The sequence below is a fragment of the Bombus vosnesenskii genome, unplaced genomic scaffold, assembly GCF_011952255.1.
Source record: "Bombus vosnesenskii isolate JDL3184/JDL3185 unplaced genomic scaffold, Bvos_JDL3184-5_v1.1 scf7180000013263, whole genome shotgun sequence".
NCBI lineage: Eukaryota > Metazoa > Arthropoda > Insecta > Hymenoptera > Apidae > Bombus > Bombus vosnesenskii.
The window spans coordinates 8,999,009-9,015,818 of NW_022882923.1; the positions used below are offsets into that span (position 1 = coordinate 8,999,009).

General features: G+C 42.0%; 2 protein-coding genes across 19 annotated transcripts in view; one reads left to right on the plus strand and one right to left on the minus strand.

The window, feature by feature from the left end:
* The window catches only part of LOC117232714 (tyrosine-protein phosphatase Lar), a 278,813-nt gene that overhangs the window by 84,285 nt on the left and 177,718 nt on the right, over positions 1–16,810 (plus strand). The gene's annotated exons all lie outside the window — the stretch shown is intronic.
* Positions 798–16,809, minus strand: LOC117232865. 2 transcript variants are annotated; one of them, XM_033492578.1, is made up of 2 exons: positions 16,402–16,809; positions 798–1,157 (listed from the first exon to the last, which is right to left on the minus strand). In XM_033492578.1, the coding sequence occupies exons 1-2, from the start codon at positions 16,500–16,502 to the stop codon at positions 932–934; spliced, it is 327 nt and encodes a 108-aa protein (XP_033348469.1). In that variant the 5' UTR covers positions 16,503–16,809; the 3' UTR covers positions 798–931. The 2 variants fall into 2 exon arrangements, 1 of the variants encoding a protein (XP_033348469.1); XR_004493213.1 differs by lacking the exon at positions 798–1,157 and adding an exon at positions 15,231–15,391.

Genomic DNA, 16,810 nt, shown 5'->3' on the forward strand with positions numbered 1-16,810 from the left:
ACGCCACGTGATCGTACAAAAAAAGAGACAAACGTGATATTATCGCGATACATTAACGTGATATTTCCTACTCAGATTATACCGAGACTGTCTCGTGAGATCTGAAAGTTTCGATGTTATGCCTTATGGTACAATAAGGGAAACTGTAAGACACGAAGCTACTATTTTGGTTTATAAGTAGACTATGAGTGCACAGAGAATAGGTAAAAGCGAGGCCATTACTAAATCATGATGCTTTTATCCAACATCTTCGTCACTTGTGCGTTCCGGTTCTATTTTCCTTCTATTTGCTTCCTTCGCGCGTTCTTAGAGCCTCGTGTCTGTTATCCAGTAGCGAAGAAGTGGAAAGGGAGAAGGTGATAGTCGTATTCCTAGTCCTTCGAGGCAGCTTCTCTCTCGTAGCATCCTTCTTCGCGTTTTCCTTTTCTCGTGTATCGAGTTTCGTAGTATGTGCCACGCCGTAGACACGTTTACGTTCAATGTATCGATATCAGTTGCTCGTAGAATGAGGCGAGAGGGCAAAGAGGCCACCTCTATCTTTAGAATCAGGTCAGAGTGGATTGCAAAATTGAAATTGTTTGGCGTCGCGACGTTCTCGATTAGCTTCCAGTTAATCTAACTTTTATGCTTTCACGATCAATAACAATTCCCCGAACATCGGTATAATTCTTAATTTCGTTGACATATAAAACTTAGCGCGAACCTCGTTAACGGCTGAATAAAACTGTCATCTTAATGGAAATATTCTATTTCCAAATATCAGTGGAGTAATAAATAGAAAATGTAGCGAGTGCTCTAGCGAAAGTACGTACTTTGAAATGCGAATGATTCGTTAGCCTGGTTCAATTATTCGGTTTAAAGCACGAAAAGTAAGTTAGACACGGAATAAAATGCTGCGGGAGCGTAGCTCGGATAATGGCTCCGTGGTAGTTTAGAGAAAAGCGATGGAAACTGCGAAAGTATGTTTTTCTTTTATTTCCGTTACGACGCGGTGACAGTGCAGCGGCAAAATAGCCGCCTTCGGCAATCGCACGATAAACACTAGCCCATTCTTCCTTCTCTTATCTCTTTCTTTTCTTCTGTTTCTTGCTTTCGTTTTTCCTTGTTCATTTGGCTTCTCCGCGAACGGAAGACCGGGCAAAGTTGCAGTTTTTTGCCTGAAAGTACAGGATTCGAGCAATAATGATTGAAATATTTGTTATTCCGTTTCGAATGTACATTTCATCGATGGTAAATTAAAATTGCAAGGAAATTGGCTGGTATAATCAACAGGGGGGGAAGAATTTGATGCATATTTCTAATTGATCGTGGAAACTTTTATTAAGGTTTTCCTGTAAAGAAATTAAAAAAGTTCCAATTTATGAAAGTCCCCGTTTCGATTTCATTATTGCGTTGGTCTTCCGCGATATTTGTTGTCAGAGGTATTCGCACCGACACAGAATTTTCAATGTGCCCGCCCCTTAGAAATTTTTATTAAACACGTAGGTCTCTCCATAGCAGAATCACTCAGGCATTCCTCTCTTCTCGAAGTTCTCAAGTTTCGAGCTGTTCCTTATAGTCCTTTTATCGGAAAGCACCCTCGCTGTCCTTACTCCGTAACTATCTCTCTTCCAGGAACAATATTCCTATTCTTTAAAGCAATGCGATGTCGGGTTGCTTGCTATCTCTAAACTCTCTCGCGTCAAACAATCAAACCAATAACCGATGGCTACGTGACTTTGATCACTAGCAATCGCTGGGCATCTGCGGAATCTCACCCGCGCTTTCACCGACTACACGCGGCCTAAATTTCTACCAAAAACTATCTTCAAAGTAGAATAATAAAACTCAGTTACAGCTTCGCGATCCTGAAAAATGTGTAGTCGCTAAGAAACCCGTTTGTCTTTCAAATTCTTGCTTTATTCTTAGAAAATCTTGGTAATGTGTTAAATCTTAATAATCCGTTTCCATTCTCTTCTTTTCATTATATCAAGATTGATTTGATTTGATTGAAATGAATTAATTGAAAGCTCTATCGAGTGGCAAAGTACGTGTCGAATATTGTGATAGGGGAACTGGTGGAGAAGCCACCATATATTCGTATCTGTTAGTGGTAAATCTAAATATTTCAAAATACCAAGCTCGAATCTACATGGAGAAGATCTAACAAAGGAGCTATCGTTTAAATTTAGTTGTAAAAAATGTAAAAAATCATAGGGATCGAGAGGAAGCTTCGAGTAGCTTTTGTGCACTTATATTTTCTAGGTGGTAAGGCTTTATGGCAACAGCCATCATAAAATGGATACAAAGAGACTATATTGCCTCTGGTATGAGACTAGGGAAGCCAGGGCGGAGACGTGAATCTGCATATGGAACGCGCATTAAGTAGTTTCTTCAGCGTTTAATTTAATACCGTGGCCACAATGGGCGAGACTGCAACGACGAAACGTCCGACGTCTCCCTTGTATGAACGTAGGTTTATATGTCTTGCAGTTTCGGCATCTCAATGTTCCTTATACTGTGAACTAGCACGATATACGATATCCCACTATCTTTAAGATTTTGATTGTTCCGAAACAACGTTAGCTTTCACGTTGATACGACACGATACAGAAAGTACTATTATCCGGAGTTTGTTGCCTGTCTTTCGTTGCCATTGGATTTGTCCTGGATTTTTTGATCGCAAATTTTTTCGTAAAATGTCTTAAAAAAACACGCGGAAGCATAAAATGATCAAGGACGTAAAAAGAGGCTCGACGAGTTCCTTTTTATTATTTCTTTACCTTCGTTTCTTTTTGTCGTTCTTGCGTTATTTTTATCTTCTCTTCATTACGTACTTCTTGTACGCACAATCGCTACATTTATTTGCTCCTGAAGTTTCCAGATTTGTGTTTCTGTACAATCACGTCGATCGCAATCACCTAGAAAGATCGAGGCTGGCTAGCAGATTCAGGACGATCGAACTTGACCTTTTCGCTTGGAATAGAACAATACGTTAGAAAAATTGCTCTGAGTTGTAATTATCGAAATACAGGACCATCCTAATTTCTTTAAATTTCTCTAACATCGCCGAGTTCTGTTCTGTTAACGCATAGGAAGAATGGAATTGGAAAGATTTTGTAATTATGCTTGATTAACTGTGCTTCTAGCTTAGGGCGTAGTATTGCCACGATTGCATTCATTGTCAATAGAAAAACCCATTTTGAAAGGGTTAAATCGTCGTGCAACAGTTACGTTGCAGACATTTTTCGTTCATAGGTACCGGTGCTTCGATGTTACTATGTTTTGTTAAGGCGCAAAATTCGCTTGGAAAATCGACGAGAAATGGCTAGAGAAATAAGCAAAGACAGATGTGAAAAGACATTCGTAACGGGAACGATGGGTTAGTCGGTCGTCGAAACAAGGGACTGTCTCGCGCAAACGATTGTGACGCAAAAGGAAAACTCATTTCGAAGAAAAGAGAAGCGAAGAACTGAAGAAAAGAGGGAACTCAAGGACAAAGGAGAAAAAGAAGACACAGGCTGGCAGACAGAAGGTAGCAGAGAGCAGGCTAGCTTCATTTCTTCGTAACTCGGCGCGACAGTTGAGAGAAAAATTGGTTCTACCCTTGGTCGGGTCAGGAAGGTGCGAAGGATTCGAGCAAGGGGCCGCTGTCCGGAATAGGAAGGGTTGGGTACATTCTCTAATATCTTATGATTTAGTGTTGGATGCAACGACGCAGCTTAAATGCCAACGTTATACGATGCTACAAGCCGATACTGCTGCGAAATTAAAGTTGCGTGGGTGGTTGGTTGACTCGTTTTTTAAGGAGTTTGTGTCTTTTTCTCTTCTCCGTGTCTTTCTCGTTTCTCTCTCTCTCTCTCTCTCTCTCTCTCTGTGAAAATATTTTCCCTGAATAACTCGTGTCTTATCGTAAGAAATTTCCTAGTTTTCGTCGAATTTACGTCTAAACGTGTACACGTTTTCTTTTGGAAGAAGACGTTTTCTCTCGTTGTTCGTCGTAAGTAGATGCATCGAACTCGCTATAAATTACGGCGGGTGTATTTCGTTGAAAATTCGTTAGGTCGGACGTTAACTAAGCGAGTAGGATAAGCTGACGGCATTGGTTCTCTTAGTTGGAAGGGGAGGACGGACTATCTAAAAAAAAAAGGACGGGTGGGGCCGTTTGTCAGTTGGCGCGCGTCCATTAGGGGTGAAAAATCGAGTAGCAGCACGGCCATAAACAAACAAAATTATACGAGCCGACGGTTTCTCCGCTAGTTCAGAGTTCATACGTGTCGCGTCATGTTTTTCGCAGCATGAATTTTTCTCTGTGCCGTACGATACGTTCGATTCTTGTAGATCCGCTTGAAATATTAGTATCGAAAGTACAACAAACCAGTACATCCAATTAGCTGAGATTCAAAATGTAAGTCGATATACGTACTTCTAAAAGAAGGTATAACGAAGTGACGCAAGGGAAAGGAGGCTTTGATCTTCGACGTTTGCTCTTTTCTTTACATACAAGAAACCTTTTGAAACGTTTCTTGTCGACATTCCAAAGAACTAATTGGAATTGAAACAGTGTTAGTAATGATAATCTGCAGCAACGGATAGCAAGGGATTCCAGCCAGAATATGAATATTACTAATTAATTTTGCTTTGTATTTTAGATAATTGTAATTTGTTGTTGCACGAGTAACACGAATTTTACTAATTTACACAACTTTTAGCAATGTGAAATTTAATCTGGAATTCCACAATTCCATGTAGCTTTTGTTCGAAAATATCACCGTTATTTTTCTTCTGTCCGCGATACTCGATGGTTTGATTCGAAAACAGTCGTTTCGACATTTTCTTTATCCACGGATTTTTCCTGGTTACGAAAAGTGAACGTCAGGATCGAAACACGTTAGACTGGCAGGAACGTTGTTGCAAAAATTAGCACGTTTAGATACCTACGAACGAGTAGTAGCGCGGCAGTCGGTGCTGCTGATTTCATATTCGTATCTTGATCTACTTCGATATCGTACGTGTGTAACGATTGGAAAATGTAGAGAGACCGAAACACGTAGCTAAACTTTGACCCGATCTACTATTTACTAATTACATTATCTTTACGAAATTATAAACGATAATCGAATCGGTGTTAAAATTCGGTGTAACCGAAAACAAGGCTTGTTTTGCCGCTTACGTTTCATTTTGATTTGGCCGTTGGATCGATCAGTTTGTAGGGAAATTTATGGCGCAGTAAACGCAAACGAGAATAGATGAGGCCGCAAAGCCCGCGTTTCAGTTTTCATCTGCGGGAAACGTTGGTGTATAGGTAGCTACATTATCAGGATATATCTTGAACGACGCAATGTAAACGAACATATGGCGAGAAAATAATAAAATGGAAAGGGAGACGAAGGCGATCGACAAGTACTGAAAGTTATCGGAGATAATCCTGCGAGAAGATGGAAATTTCGAAGACAGAATCTTTGATTCGTCCAATATAAGCGACGGTCTACCGTCGGCAATCAAAAAAGGATCGTATAACCTTGGAAGATCGAGGTTCTGAAGAATCATGTTCCTCCATCCAGACTTTAAGTTACGGCTTAGATACGAAAGGCGGTCCGTGCTAGGCGCTGGGATTGATTGTGGCTATGAGCGCGTGATTTATCTTTCTCGCTTCTCTTTTAGAACCGTCCCCGTCTTCTTTCCTATCTCGATTTTTCTCCTTTCCTTTTTTCCATTTTGTATTGTGCAAATCGTTCAAAATTCTTCTCAGCGACAGATATGGTTTCAATGTTTTAGCCTGTGCAAAGAAACGGAGGTATCCCGAACGCTACTAAAAACGAACGTTTCGTTAAGAAAGTTATAAAATTTAAGTTACTGCTGCGCGAACGACTTCTCCTCTTTTATGCAGACACTTTGCTTCCATTTAATTAACCGCAGATCTTAAATCACGTTCAGATATTAAGAGCTCAGCACCCCTAACGTTCGAGGAGCCAAGTAATTTTCTTCGTTCTTTCACGCCGATTCTCAGCTTCTGTAAAACACAGCAGTTTCCAGGAAAAGCAGCGATCGTTACATCGCATCGCCTCGAAAGAAGTCGCTTTTAGCTCGGCCAAATTTATAGCCGCCAGTAGAATGGATCGGCATTTGTCAGACACCGAGCGTGGAACGAAGTTGCCATCGAAACAGAAAGCCAAGATATTAAAATGTCTCTGAAGGTGGTGAAAATCAATGTTTCCGATTACCTGTAGTCAGGCCGAAGCTAACACGTATAAGTTAGCTACCGTGCAACAGGCAGTCATGACACACATAAATCCCAACTAGACGGCAAGTAGCACACCTGATTTCCGGCGCGACGTGTCAGCTTTTCCAAAGACTCTAACGCGTGTAGCGCAGGTTAAGATGCATCGAAACTTTTTCATTGCAAACTCGACTTTTTTTCTCCAAGAATATCGCCACCAAAGGAAAATATACGATATTAGACATTTTCCTGATCAATCGGATATCTTGGATAAGAATCAACTTATAAGCGCACTCGTTAAATATCGTTCTTTGTCATCTAAGGTTGTGTCGAGGCAATCGGGTGGCAGTAGAGAAGAGTACGAAGTTAGAGGGAAGAGAAAGAAAGGTAGTCGGAGAACATTTTTGTAGATTCACCTAGCTCCGAAAGTATTGGCCGACAATGACGGTCGGTCTCGTTCACGATACCGTCAAAACTTTCTATCTTGAAGCTCGACAAAGTGTTGACCGATCTGCTGCCCCTTTTCCCAACATTCCCTTTACTTTTCGATGGACTATACTTCACCAGCAGCCTCTGTCTCGATGTAACTTATATTTAATTACTGTCGGTAATATATTAGATTTAAAGAGTTTTCTCGTAAAATATCGCAACATTAAGAAAACCTCGACGCTTCCACCGAGACCAGGCGGCCGAAGAAAATGATTTAGCTTTCATGAATTCTTTAAGGCTACCGGTACGACTAGAAAGTCTCCAACTACAGTCACTGTATTCCGCACCCTTCTCTCTTTTCTTCTCACCTCTCGTTCTCGTTTTTTCCATCTTTATCATTGCCTCGACAGAGGCTTACAGCTATAGTCTCTTAAATTCACGCGATCATTTCCACCCTCGACGGGTATGTTTTTCCGCTGCCTTCATCGAGTAATTAATAAAGCTTCTAAAATATATTGCAATTTTCCCGTGAAATTTTGTAATCTCTTCTTTCTTCATAAATTGTCCAGGGGCACATTTTCGTTAATACGTTTAGTTAAATAGTTATTCCGACTTACGATCAAAGTGGCGTAAACCCGGGACGATATCGTTTCTTCGTCAGGACGGATTTGGTATAACGAACTAGGGAGAAAATACAATTTGCCTGATTTCCGTTTTATCGCCGGATCGTTCACATTTTGAATAGATGGAGATCGGGGAAATCGGAAACGCGCGTGGTTTCTTTTGTAAAAACAGTCTCAATGGGACGAGACGTTTAGTCGAATGCGCCAGGGGAAACTGTTATTTTTCGGTCGTTCCAGGCTTTTCTTTCTTCCATCCATGTTTCCCAGACTCGTTTGCTTCATTAAAACGCAGTCAACGGTCGAAGTAATCAGCTTTTTCGGTTTACGCAAGTGGAGGTGATCCGAACAGAAAAGTACCTTAGTGGTTGCTGGCTTTTCATCGTAACGTATGTAAATCGATGTACGTATTTATCGTTGCCGTGTAGCTATAAATGATTTAAATGAGACGGCACGACGAAAGCATGGAAACGCTGGTCTTGGACGAACGAACGGTTAATATCTATTGTGCCGATTGAAATCGTGGAGAATACGCCTGCCTTTTTATTCCCTCCTTGTTCACGGAAAATTACCATTCAATTTTAATTCTTCGTTTTATGGGGAACGTCAAGCGTGAAAATAAAACAAGGGGATAAGCAGAGACGTAGAAGACGGAGGAAGAGCGTGACACCTCGTACGATATCTTCGTGATGTACACGAAACGGCACTTAAATCCCGGATCAATGGTCATGTGGGTTAAGCGAAACCACACAGGGATGTACGGTTCGATGATGAAACGAAAAAAAGGGGAAGAAAAGAAAAAGAGAAACTTGACAAAGGCCTTCGACTTGCATACGTAGGAAAGATCTGTGAAGTGTTATCTGTATCGATCGTGCCCTCGTCCTACGGTCTCTTCGATAATTACTTTTCGCCATTTCATCATTTTTCGTAAATTCATTGACAAAAACCGAGTTAGATTCCGAAGAATGGAAAACGGGAAAGCAGAGAATTATTTAGTCGACCAACAGGCTTTGACGAAAAGTGTAGTGAATTTCAGAACTGCGATACTCGCCTTTCTAATAACAATAGGTACGTTCGACCGTGCCTCACCCGTGTAAGATTTTAATTGCGAAGACTATTCTTCGTTGTTATTCCTGTTTAACGACCACGCCGATGTCGCATAATGAGATTCTCCGTTATTCTTTCATGCAGGAGTAAAGTTTCTTCCCTGCTTTACGGTCATTATTATCTTGTCAGTTCCTTTTGCGTTTTACTTTTCAAATTTTTTCTTTGTCCCGTGTACGCACGCACTTGCATACAATTGCAAACAATTGCTTCACGGCGAGTTACCTAAATGCTGTGATTAAATTATTTTAGCCGAACGGTTAATGTTGGCGAAACTCATTGATAAACTTGATAAACTCGATAAAATTGTTCTTTCATTTGTCAGTCTTTGACGAATTTTACGGAGGTGAATTTCATGGTAATCCAAATGGTCAATGTTGGATGAAAAATGCAGAATCGCTGGTGGTTAACGTTCGATGGTACAATTCCATTAGAGTTTCCGCTTGGGATCGGCTGACAATGTCAGACTGACGTAGGATGCGGGCTGGGACGGAAAACGAACGAGAGGAATAAAAAACGCGAAGAAAGAAGTATACGAGAAGAGGAGATGAAGAGGGTGGAGGGATAAACTCGAAAGAAGAAAGGAATCGAAAAAGAAAGATGTTTCAACTTTCGTTGAAAAGCGTCGAGAAACATCTGGTTCGATCGAATTACGTACAACGATATCTCGTACGACTGCGAAACGATTTTTCTTGTTATAGTAGAACGAAACTGCGGATAATAACTTTTAAATCACTGTCCGCGATTTAAAATTTGTTGTCTCCCCGTTAGGTATAGTATACTACGGCTATATTGTACGCATAATAGGTTAATGATCGCTTGGCGCATATATGCGCTTACTTATTGTTTATGCTATGAATAGTTTATTCGCTATCGTTGTTGGTTACCAACCAGCAGCTTTAACGGGCTTTTGGCGAGGGCCAACAGGATGATTTTATGTTTGAAGAGCGGCGATCGTGTATGGAATGGAGAAAGCGATCTAAGTATACGAAAAACATTTTAGCTCGATACAACGAGAGCAATTAAAAATATTTGGAATTGTACGAAACGTTTCGATTCTCACGACATAATACACGGATAGGGGGATGATGATCGTTTTTGGAAAAAGGCTTTCATCGATCTTGCGGAAAGAGCGAACGGTAGCAAAATGCATAAATAAAGTGACCTGAAAGCACGGAGTCTGATAGAAATTTTTTTACTCGTATCCGAGTAATGGAAACATATGAAAAAAATGATTTCTCAAAAATTCTCGGAAAACGGTTTGATTGGTATACACAATTACATACTTTTTTGATAAACGGACGTTCAATAACGTTTAACTGGTTTATTTAGTTTACAATATCAGCAGGAAATGGTAGTTTTGAAAACAAACGGATGAAAACGAGCAACTACCGACGCTAACGTTGAAATGCATAGTTTCAAAGTGAGATACCAGATAAAACGAATTACAATTGTACGTATCTGTTTGGTTCCGACTTTCCCGGTACTTTTCTCACCGAGTTCGGATCGTTTTTGTACAAATATCTACATTGTTGATCGTCATTGACGTAAATTTTCCCTAGTACCTTGATTCTCCTCTGTTCCCTCGATTCTCTTTCAAAGTCGACAAGACGCATTGAGTTTCTTTCAACATTGCCGGCTTGGTTCAGCCAGGCTGCGAGAAGAATAGCTACGAGAAGCATAAAATTCAGATACTACGTCGACGTTCTCGAGATGACTCGAAAGGAAATATCAAGATTATAACGAAAGAAGGAAGAAGGAAGAAGGAATAAGAGAGGGAGAAAAGAGGAAGAAGTCTGGTAGAAACGATTGCACGTTGTGTAGCAAGGAGAAGAAGAAGGCGGCTGAGTTGCGTCGCGATTCGTTGCAGTCGTTGTTGTCTGTATTTTCGAGGCACTAACGGTGGATACGAGGGGCCTTCAAAAACTTTTAATTAATACGGATGACGAGTACACAAAGCCTCAACCGAGCAAAGAATTTCAGAACAAAGAAAAGGGAAGAGTATTGTTGTCGGGTCTTGTTACGAGTGACACGTCGAGACGAGAGAACGAGATGAAGGCGAGATAGGAAGGGTGGCGCGAGAAAGGGGAGCAAAGATAAAAAGCGTAAGTGGAAAGGAAACGAGGAATAACGCGTAAAAACGGGAAAAGAGCTTGCATTTCAGTATCATCCACTTCCCTTTACTTCCACTTCTGTATTTCGTCCTTTCACGGCGGAAGGAAACGCGTAAACAAGAGAAATGCACGCGCGCTTGCCATTTTACGCGCTTTTATACAGTACGGTTCATAGACCCGCGGACTTTTTCGCGAACGATACGCGATCGTCACGATTAATCGAATGCGCTTTCCTTGAATCAACGGGGCCAAACGAAACTTTCCATCTGTTGATTTATCGCCGCAATTCTGTAATCGTGGCGTCCATTGGAAACAACGTGCAAGTTAAATACATTCTAGCGCAAGTTATCGAAACACTAGCTTCGCTCTGTTTAAATGTTGCAGTATTGTTTTAATCGAATAAAACGATACGGAGATACAAAAAAAAAAGAGATCACCAAATCCATTAGCGAGTATGAAAACGTAATACATATAGCGAAAATACCAGCGACTATACGTTTCGTTATTTTTTTCGGCACATTCTGAATTTTAATGAAATGTCCAATTTAACGGTTGTTTCCTGTGAAGCGAATTAAGGATTTCAAACGTTTGATATGAAAGGGACTTGGTTACACATGCTACGTGCGAACGTACACACGGATCAAAGTCATTAAATCTTCGCATTAATCAAATATATAGCTACGTATAAAAATCGTTTCGTCTCGTTTGCTAAATGTGTTTGGGTTGGGTCTTTGCCAAAACAGCGAAACTTTTATACGGTCGATCTTTGAAACTGACGCCAGTTTTTAATTAGTCTTTTCCGTAGCCACGGGAAACCGTCACGGTACGCTGAAATTTTCATTCCTTTGCGAACTTACTCGTTCCTCGAAACGGTAATGACCGACATAATTGTACTTAATTGTGCAGGAAAGAAATTTAATAAAACGACCCTATCGTCTATCGTCCTATCGTTAGCTCGTTCAACGTTTCAACGTTCAAGAAAATTGCGAAATTAACAACGCTTTCATCACGTCCGTTACTGCTCGATACATAGTCACACGCGGACCAATAGTACACCATCGTCGTACCAGACTTTCTAATCCGACTGGAATTTTTCGAATCTCTCGCTCGCTACCGAGGAAAGAGACTGATTACGTGGAGGATAAAAGACTGGCAGAAGTTCGGGAAGTTCGGGACCGATCTGATTAATGTTGCATCGTACGAACGTTTGCCCCCTGTATCGATCTCCATCTAGCGGTAAACGGAAAGCCAAATGAACGAGGAGCCGACGAAAGGGTAGGACTGAGGGATTCGAGTTCGTTTGTTTGTGGATGAAATCGTTTACATGTGTATGTTTGTGCGTACCATGTAGCGCGTTGTAGCGCGTTGTAGCGCGTTGTAGCGCGTTGTAGCGCGTTGTAGCGCGTTGTAGTTGCTGTATTCGAGTATAGACAGCGTTATAGAAACGCTGAAACGAATTAAATGCTTTCGCCGATGCTTCGTGAAATAAAGGGGAAACGACAGCGTGGATCTAAAGAAGGTTCGGAATAAACGACAACTTGTACGTTCTCTTTCGTAGCGTTCGTGTAAAATCTGGTATTCCTCGATCATTTCGAAATTTTCAGAAAATAGGTTAACGACATAATCGTAATGAAACGGTTAACGTGTCTCGAAGGTATATCTGACAGACGCTTGATTTGTCTGATTCTCTGCTCCCTGGGCCGCGAACCGAGAAAGAGGAGGAGAAATGTCTTTCTTTCGTCCGTTCGAAACCATGAAAACTTCAGACTACTTCGGTTCGTTTCGATCTGCCCCGATCCGCATCGCAACGATGGTACGGCGTGGTCCCTTTGCCACTGACAATTGGATTCTCTGCACTACTCTCGTCGAGTTACAGATTTTTCCTTTCCGCGAAAATTTCCTTACAGTCGCCTTTGACAGGAGATATTTCCTCCTTCTACGTCCCGTTGCCTCCTCCTTCTCTGTCTCTTTGCCTTCCTCCGTTCGTTTTCTCGCCCTCGGTCTCGGTCTCGGTCTCGAGGTGCGGCGTTTCTAAGTACCGAGTATGGAAGAAGGAGGATTCGTTACCGACTATCCACCGTTCCTTGGTTTCAAGCACTTCGCCAAATCAGCTTTTCTTTGAATCACCGTCGATGGAAGAACTTGGTCTCGGAGTGGATATTCATTTGCCGTTTACAAAAGTAGTAGCAGCATCGGCCAATCATTTAGGACACATTCGCGACTTTCTCGTGTTTCGACTCTTACCGTTACGTTCTTTTTCTCGTCGTAGGTGGTCGATGATCGTCGTACCGCGAGTTGTAGTTTAGATTTCAAAGGTAATTGGCGTCGATCGGAAAGACGACGCACCTCTTCGATTACTAGTTACCGATTCAATTAAAGGGCATTCCGCCAATTAAAGCAACTCCATCGATATAACGACACGGTCACTTTTGAAATCTTTCCTTTGGGCGGGTTCCGTGAATTTCCTTACAGAAGAAACGATTCCGTGCTCGGGCGAGTGTAGATTTTTAACTGGTTTCGTGATCAAGGCCATTAAAGGGGGAAAGAGCGAGCGAGGGTTGGAGGGAAAAGAACGGTTGGTTCTCTCGGCGGGAGTCGAATTTTCACCGTTTTCATATTAGTTCTCGCGGCTACGTGCTTCATTACTGTAAATTTGCCGCGTGATAACACTCGAGTGCTCGAAACGTTATCAAGAGCGTAGCGATCTTCGGTTGTGTAACGGCACTTTCGATCGGCAACCGACGAGTCACAAAGCTCTCCTACTCGAAATCTAAACACAAACGGATCGATCGATCCGCTTGCTTATTACGTATTCCTGTTATATTAGTTGCGAATTACGCACTAGAGTTACATACAAATAGAGCGTACCTTTGTCGAGAACGAAACTTCTCGTTACATTCGCAAATAAACTGGGCAGAAAATAAATTATCGGTACGCTAAACCAAAGGTAGAAGGTTAACGAATTGTTGAAAGGTAAATTATATTTAACCGGAGAAATCGCTAATTGAACACGTTTAATTTACTTTGAAAGAGTGAAACATACGGATTCGACGGTGTGATTTTTTAATTTTCGCACGGAGCCACGGTTTATTGCGTCGCTCGAATCGCATTTCAATTTAACCGCTAGACATTTGTGAAACAGAAATTTGTAGCGAATGCTACGTTATTATTATATCGGATTCAGTTCAAAACCCCCTAGCCAAGTTTGTTTAATAAATCAACACCGAAGTACATCGATAGCACACGAGACAAATTCACTTTTACCACGTCCAGAGGATGCACCAAGCGCTATATGTATTATATATCAACGTGACGATCAACTAATTATCAAACGCGACCCAAATCGTGTCAACATTAATCGCGGAAGCGGTCCCCGATGCCAAACTAACAGTCTACATAAAACGAACTTGATTTGCAATTTATAAACAACAAAACATGTATATATATATATATATGTACACGCGTATGTGTGTGGAACGTTGAATTACTCAAATTATTTTATCGCGGACCGCGAATTCGATTTCGTCGGTTTCCGTTTTCGCGACGAACGACGACGATGAAAAATCGGATCGACTGTCTTTCCAATGTTTCGGACGACAGAGGGGAATTTTGCTTTTCGAGGGCGCGGCGAGAAGAAAGCAGCGAGGAAAAAAGGTAGAAATACCAAAAGAAAGAATAGGCGGAAGGATAGGAACATTTCCGAGAGTAATTTTCCACTGGATGGCGTCAAGAAATGTTTATTCATAAGTTACTAGAACGTGCACGATGTACGATTGTCCCGCGACGTTTTACATAGCCGCCGTTGCCGGCACCACCAGCATCCAGTTTGCCTCTTCGCTCTCTCTCTCTCTCTCTCTCTTTCTCTCTCGCGCCTTCTTTTTTCTTTTTCTCTTTGTACACAGACGCGCAAATGTGCCAACACGTACACGTACGAAAGTTCGAAAAATTCCAGCAACGATGCACGGCATCGTTCCGAAAGTGGATCGAAACCGAAAGACGGAACCTTTCGAAAAGGAATAATAAACGAGAAAGGAAAGACACCTCTTCGTATTAACGCGATATTATTACCGCCAGCCCGTAGTTCAGGAGTCGTAGTTCAGTTGCAGTTGCAACGAAATAATATGATCCGTTCGATCCAGTGGCCGACCCTTTGTAGGTGCAGAGAATTACGTTAATCTGGATTATAAATTCGTAATTCCAGATAATCGCATCAGAACGTTGTGACCCGCAACGCAAAAAATAAACATGGAAAATCTCTCGTAAACGTTATCGGATGACGCGCGTAAATATCAGTCGATGCCTTTCGGCAACGTTTTTCACCGTCGAAGAGCATTCCCAACTGAGAACAAAGCTTCGCCTCTTTATACAGTATTTCTGTGACGACCCGCTCGTAAAAACAGCGCAGTCGACGAGTTTAGTTACACAGGATATAAGCAAAGAACGACGTTACGCAGTCGACTCGATACCGGATGATATCCCGCTTCGATCGTTTGCCAGCCGTTTCTTATTTCCTGCAGTACTTGGCCGATCTTTTCGCTTTAATTTAAGTCCTCGACTTGCCTAGTGGCGCGCCACGCTACTTCCTGGTTATTCTTATTCCGACCATCATCTTTTGTTCGAGTAAGAGGAAAGAGTAGGCAGATTTTAGAATGGAAGAATAGAAACGGCGCGGTCAGAGATACCGAGGGATTTATCATCGGGTCACGGTGCACTGGCCACGATATTAAATTAAGTTACGCGTACCTTGGAATTTTTTATTATCACCAGGAGCAAAGGAACACGCTTTTCCCTCCGGAGATACGCTACGGTGCTCGTCTTTCTCCATCTTTTCTCCTCGTCCTTTCCCGTTCTTCTCAACGATTCCGTTGCCAAGTTACGTTGACCTGTTTATATCTCTGACTCAAAGTCCGCTGGTTCCTTCCTTCCTATTTTATTTCCACGTGCAATATGGAAAAAATCGAGATTGAGAAGGAAAAAGCGAAGAGAGAAGCGAAAGCGCGTCCGTTTCACGATTTTTAGAATCTAAAACGCTGTGTTATCGAACTTTCGAATTCTCGTATATTTTCGACAAATGTCGTCGGCCGTTTTAACGTCGAGACAGAAGCCTGAATCGTTGATATAACGCGTTATTGTTTCACGACCGCTAATGGATAAATTATTATTAAATCATAAACGTCTAATCGTCCGACTGTGGTGGTCTTATCGCCGGCACGCTCGACGATTTAATTAGCTTTGTCGCTTCGACCCTCCATTGCGATACTTTTCTCCTCGTCCCGTTGCTTACCATGTCGTAAACGATGGTTAAGAGAAGATAAAAAAAAAAAAAAAAAAAACAACAGCAGCACTTTTACTTGCGGAACAAATTCGCGAGCTCGGCGATCAGAAGCAAAAGTAATTTCGTCTCGTCTTTGCTTGGAAATTAGTTACGCGGTTCGTTCGGCATGCTCTCGAGTGCGCATCCAATATTCCAGCAGCGAATCGGTGTATGTACTCAGTTAGACGAAGGTGCCTAGTGTGACGAAAGCGACGACAGCTGACGTTAAAGGAGTGAATTTGTGGTGGTAGCCGAACGAGTACGGGACTATACACTCGTAAATTAAGTCGATTACTTTCGCCTTAATATCGTAAATATCGATCGTTTATCCCGAACGATCGGTTGATAGCATCAGATTATCGTCGTGTCATCGATTTCGTTGTTTCAGCTTCGCGTCGTTTAAAACCTCCTATCAAAATCCTGCCATTTGGTTTTATTTCAGTTTCAAATTGACGGAACAAATTCGCGTTTCTCGGCTCGAGGTTGGTTTTTTTTTTTTCGGTAGGAAGGATAAAAAAAAGCTTGATCGACACAATTCCTAGCAACGCGTTAATAATGAACGACAAGAGAAAAGGCGAAAGAGAAAAAAGTGTTCGAAAGTACACACGATTGGCCACTTACCCGGTCGAAAATAGTATCACGGTGACGGCGAGGGTTTCCTTGTCGAACTGTTTACTTCGGGTAGAAGCTTGCCGTGCTCCCAGGGGCCTTGCGAGTTCCATAGTTGAACGACGAAGGGTCCGAGCTTGGCGCCGAAGTAGGAAAAAGAAAGAAACCGGTGGCAAGTTTTGGTCGGTTGGCCCAGGAGCGCAAGCGTCGAAGATCTCGTTGCCGGATGTATCGATACAAGTACTTTCTTCTCGACTCGTAAGCTGTCCGTGTGCCGCGCGTATTCTCTCGTTTCCTCGTCGAGCTCAAAGCGGTCCGAATTGCGTAGTCTCTCGGGGTGTTTTGTATTCCGACACCCTCGTGGTTGGGACGAGCAGCACCGTCCCTGGGAGTACCACGCGGACAAACATCGAGCTAGAAA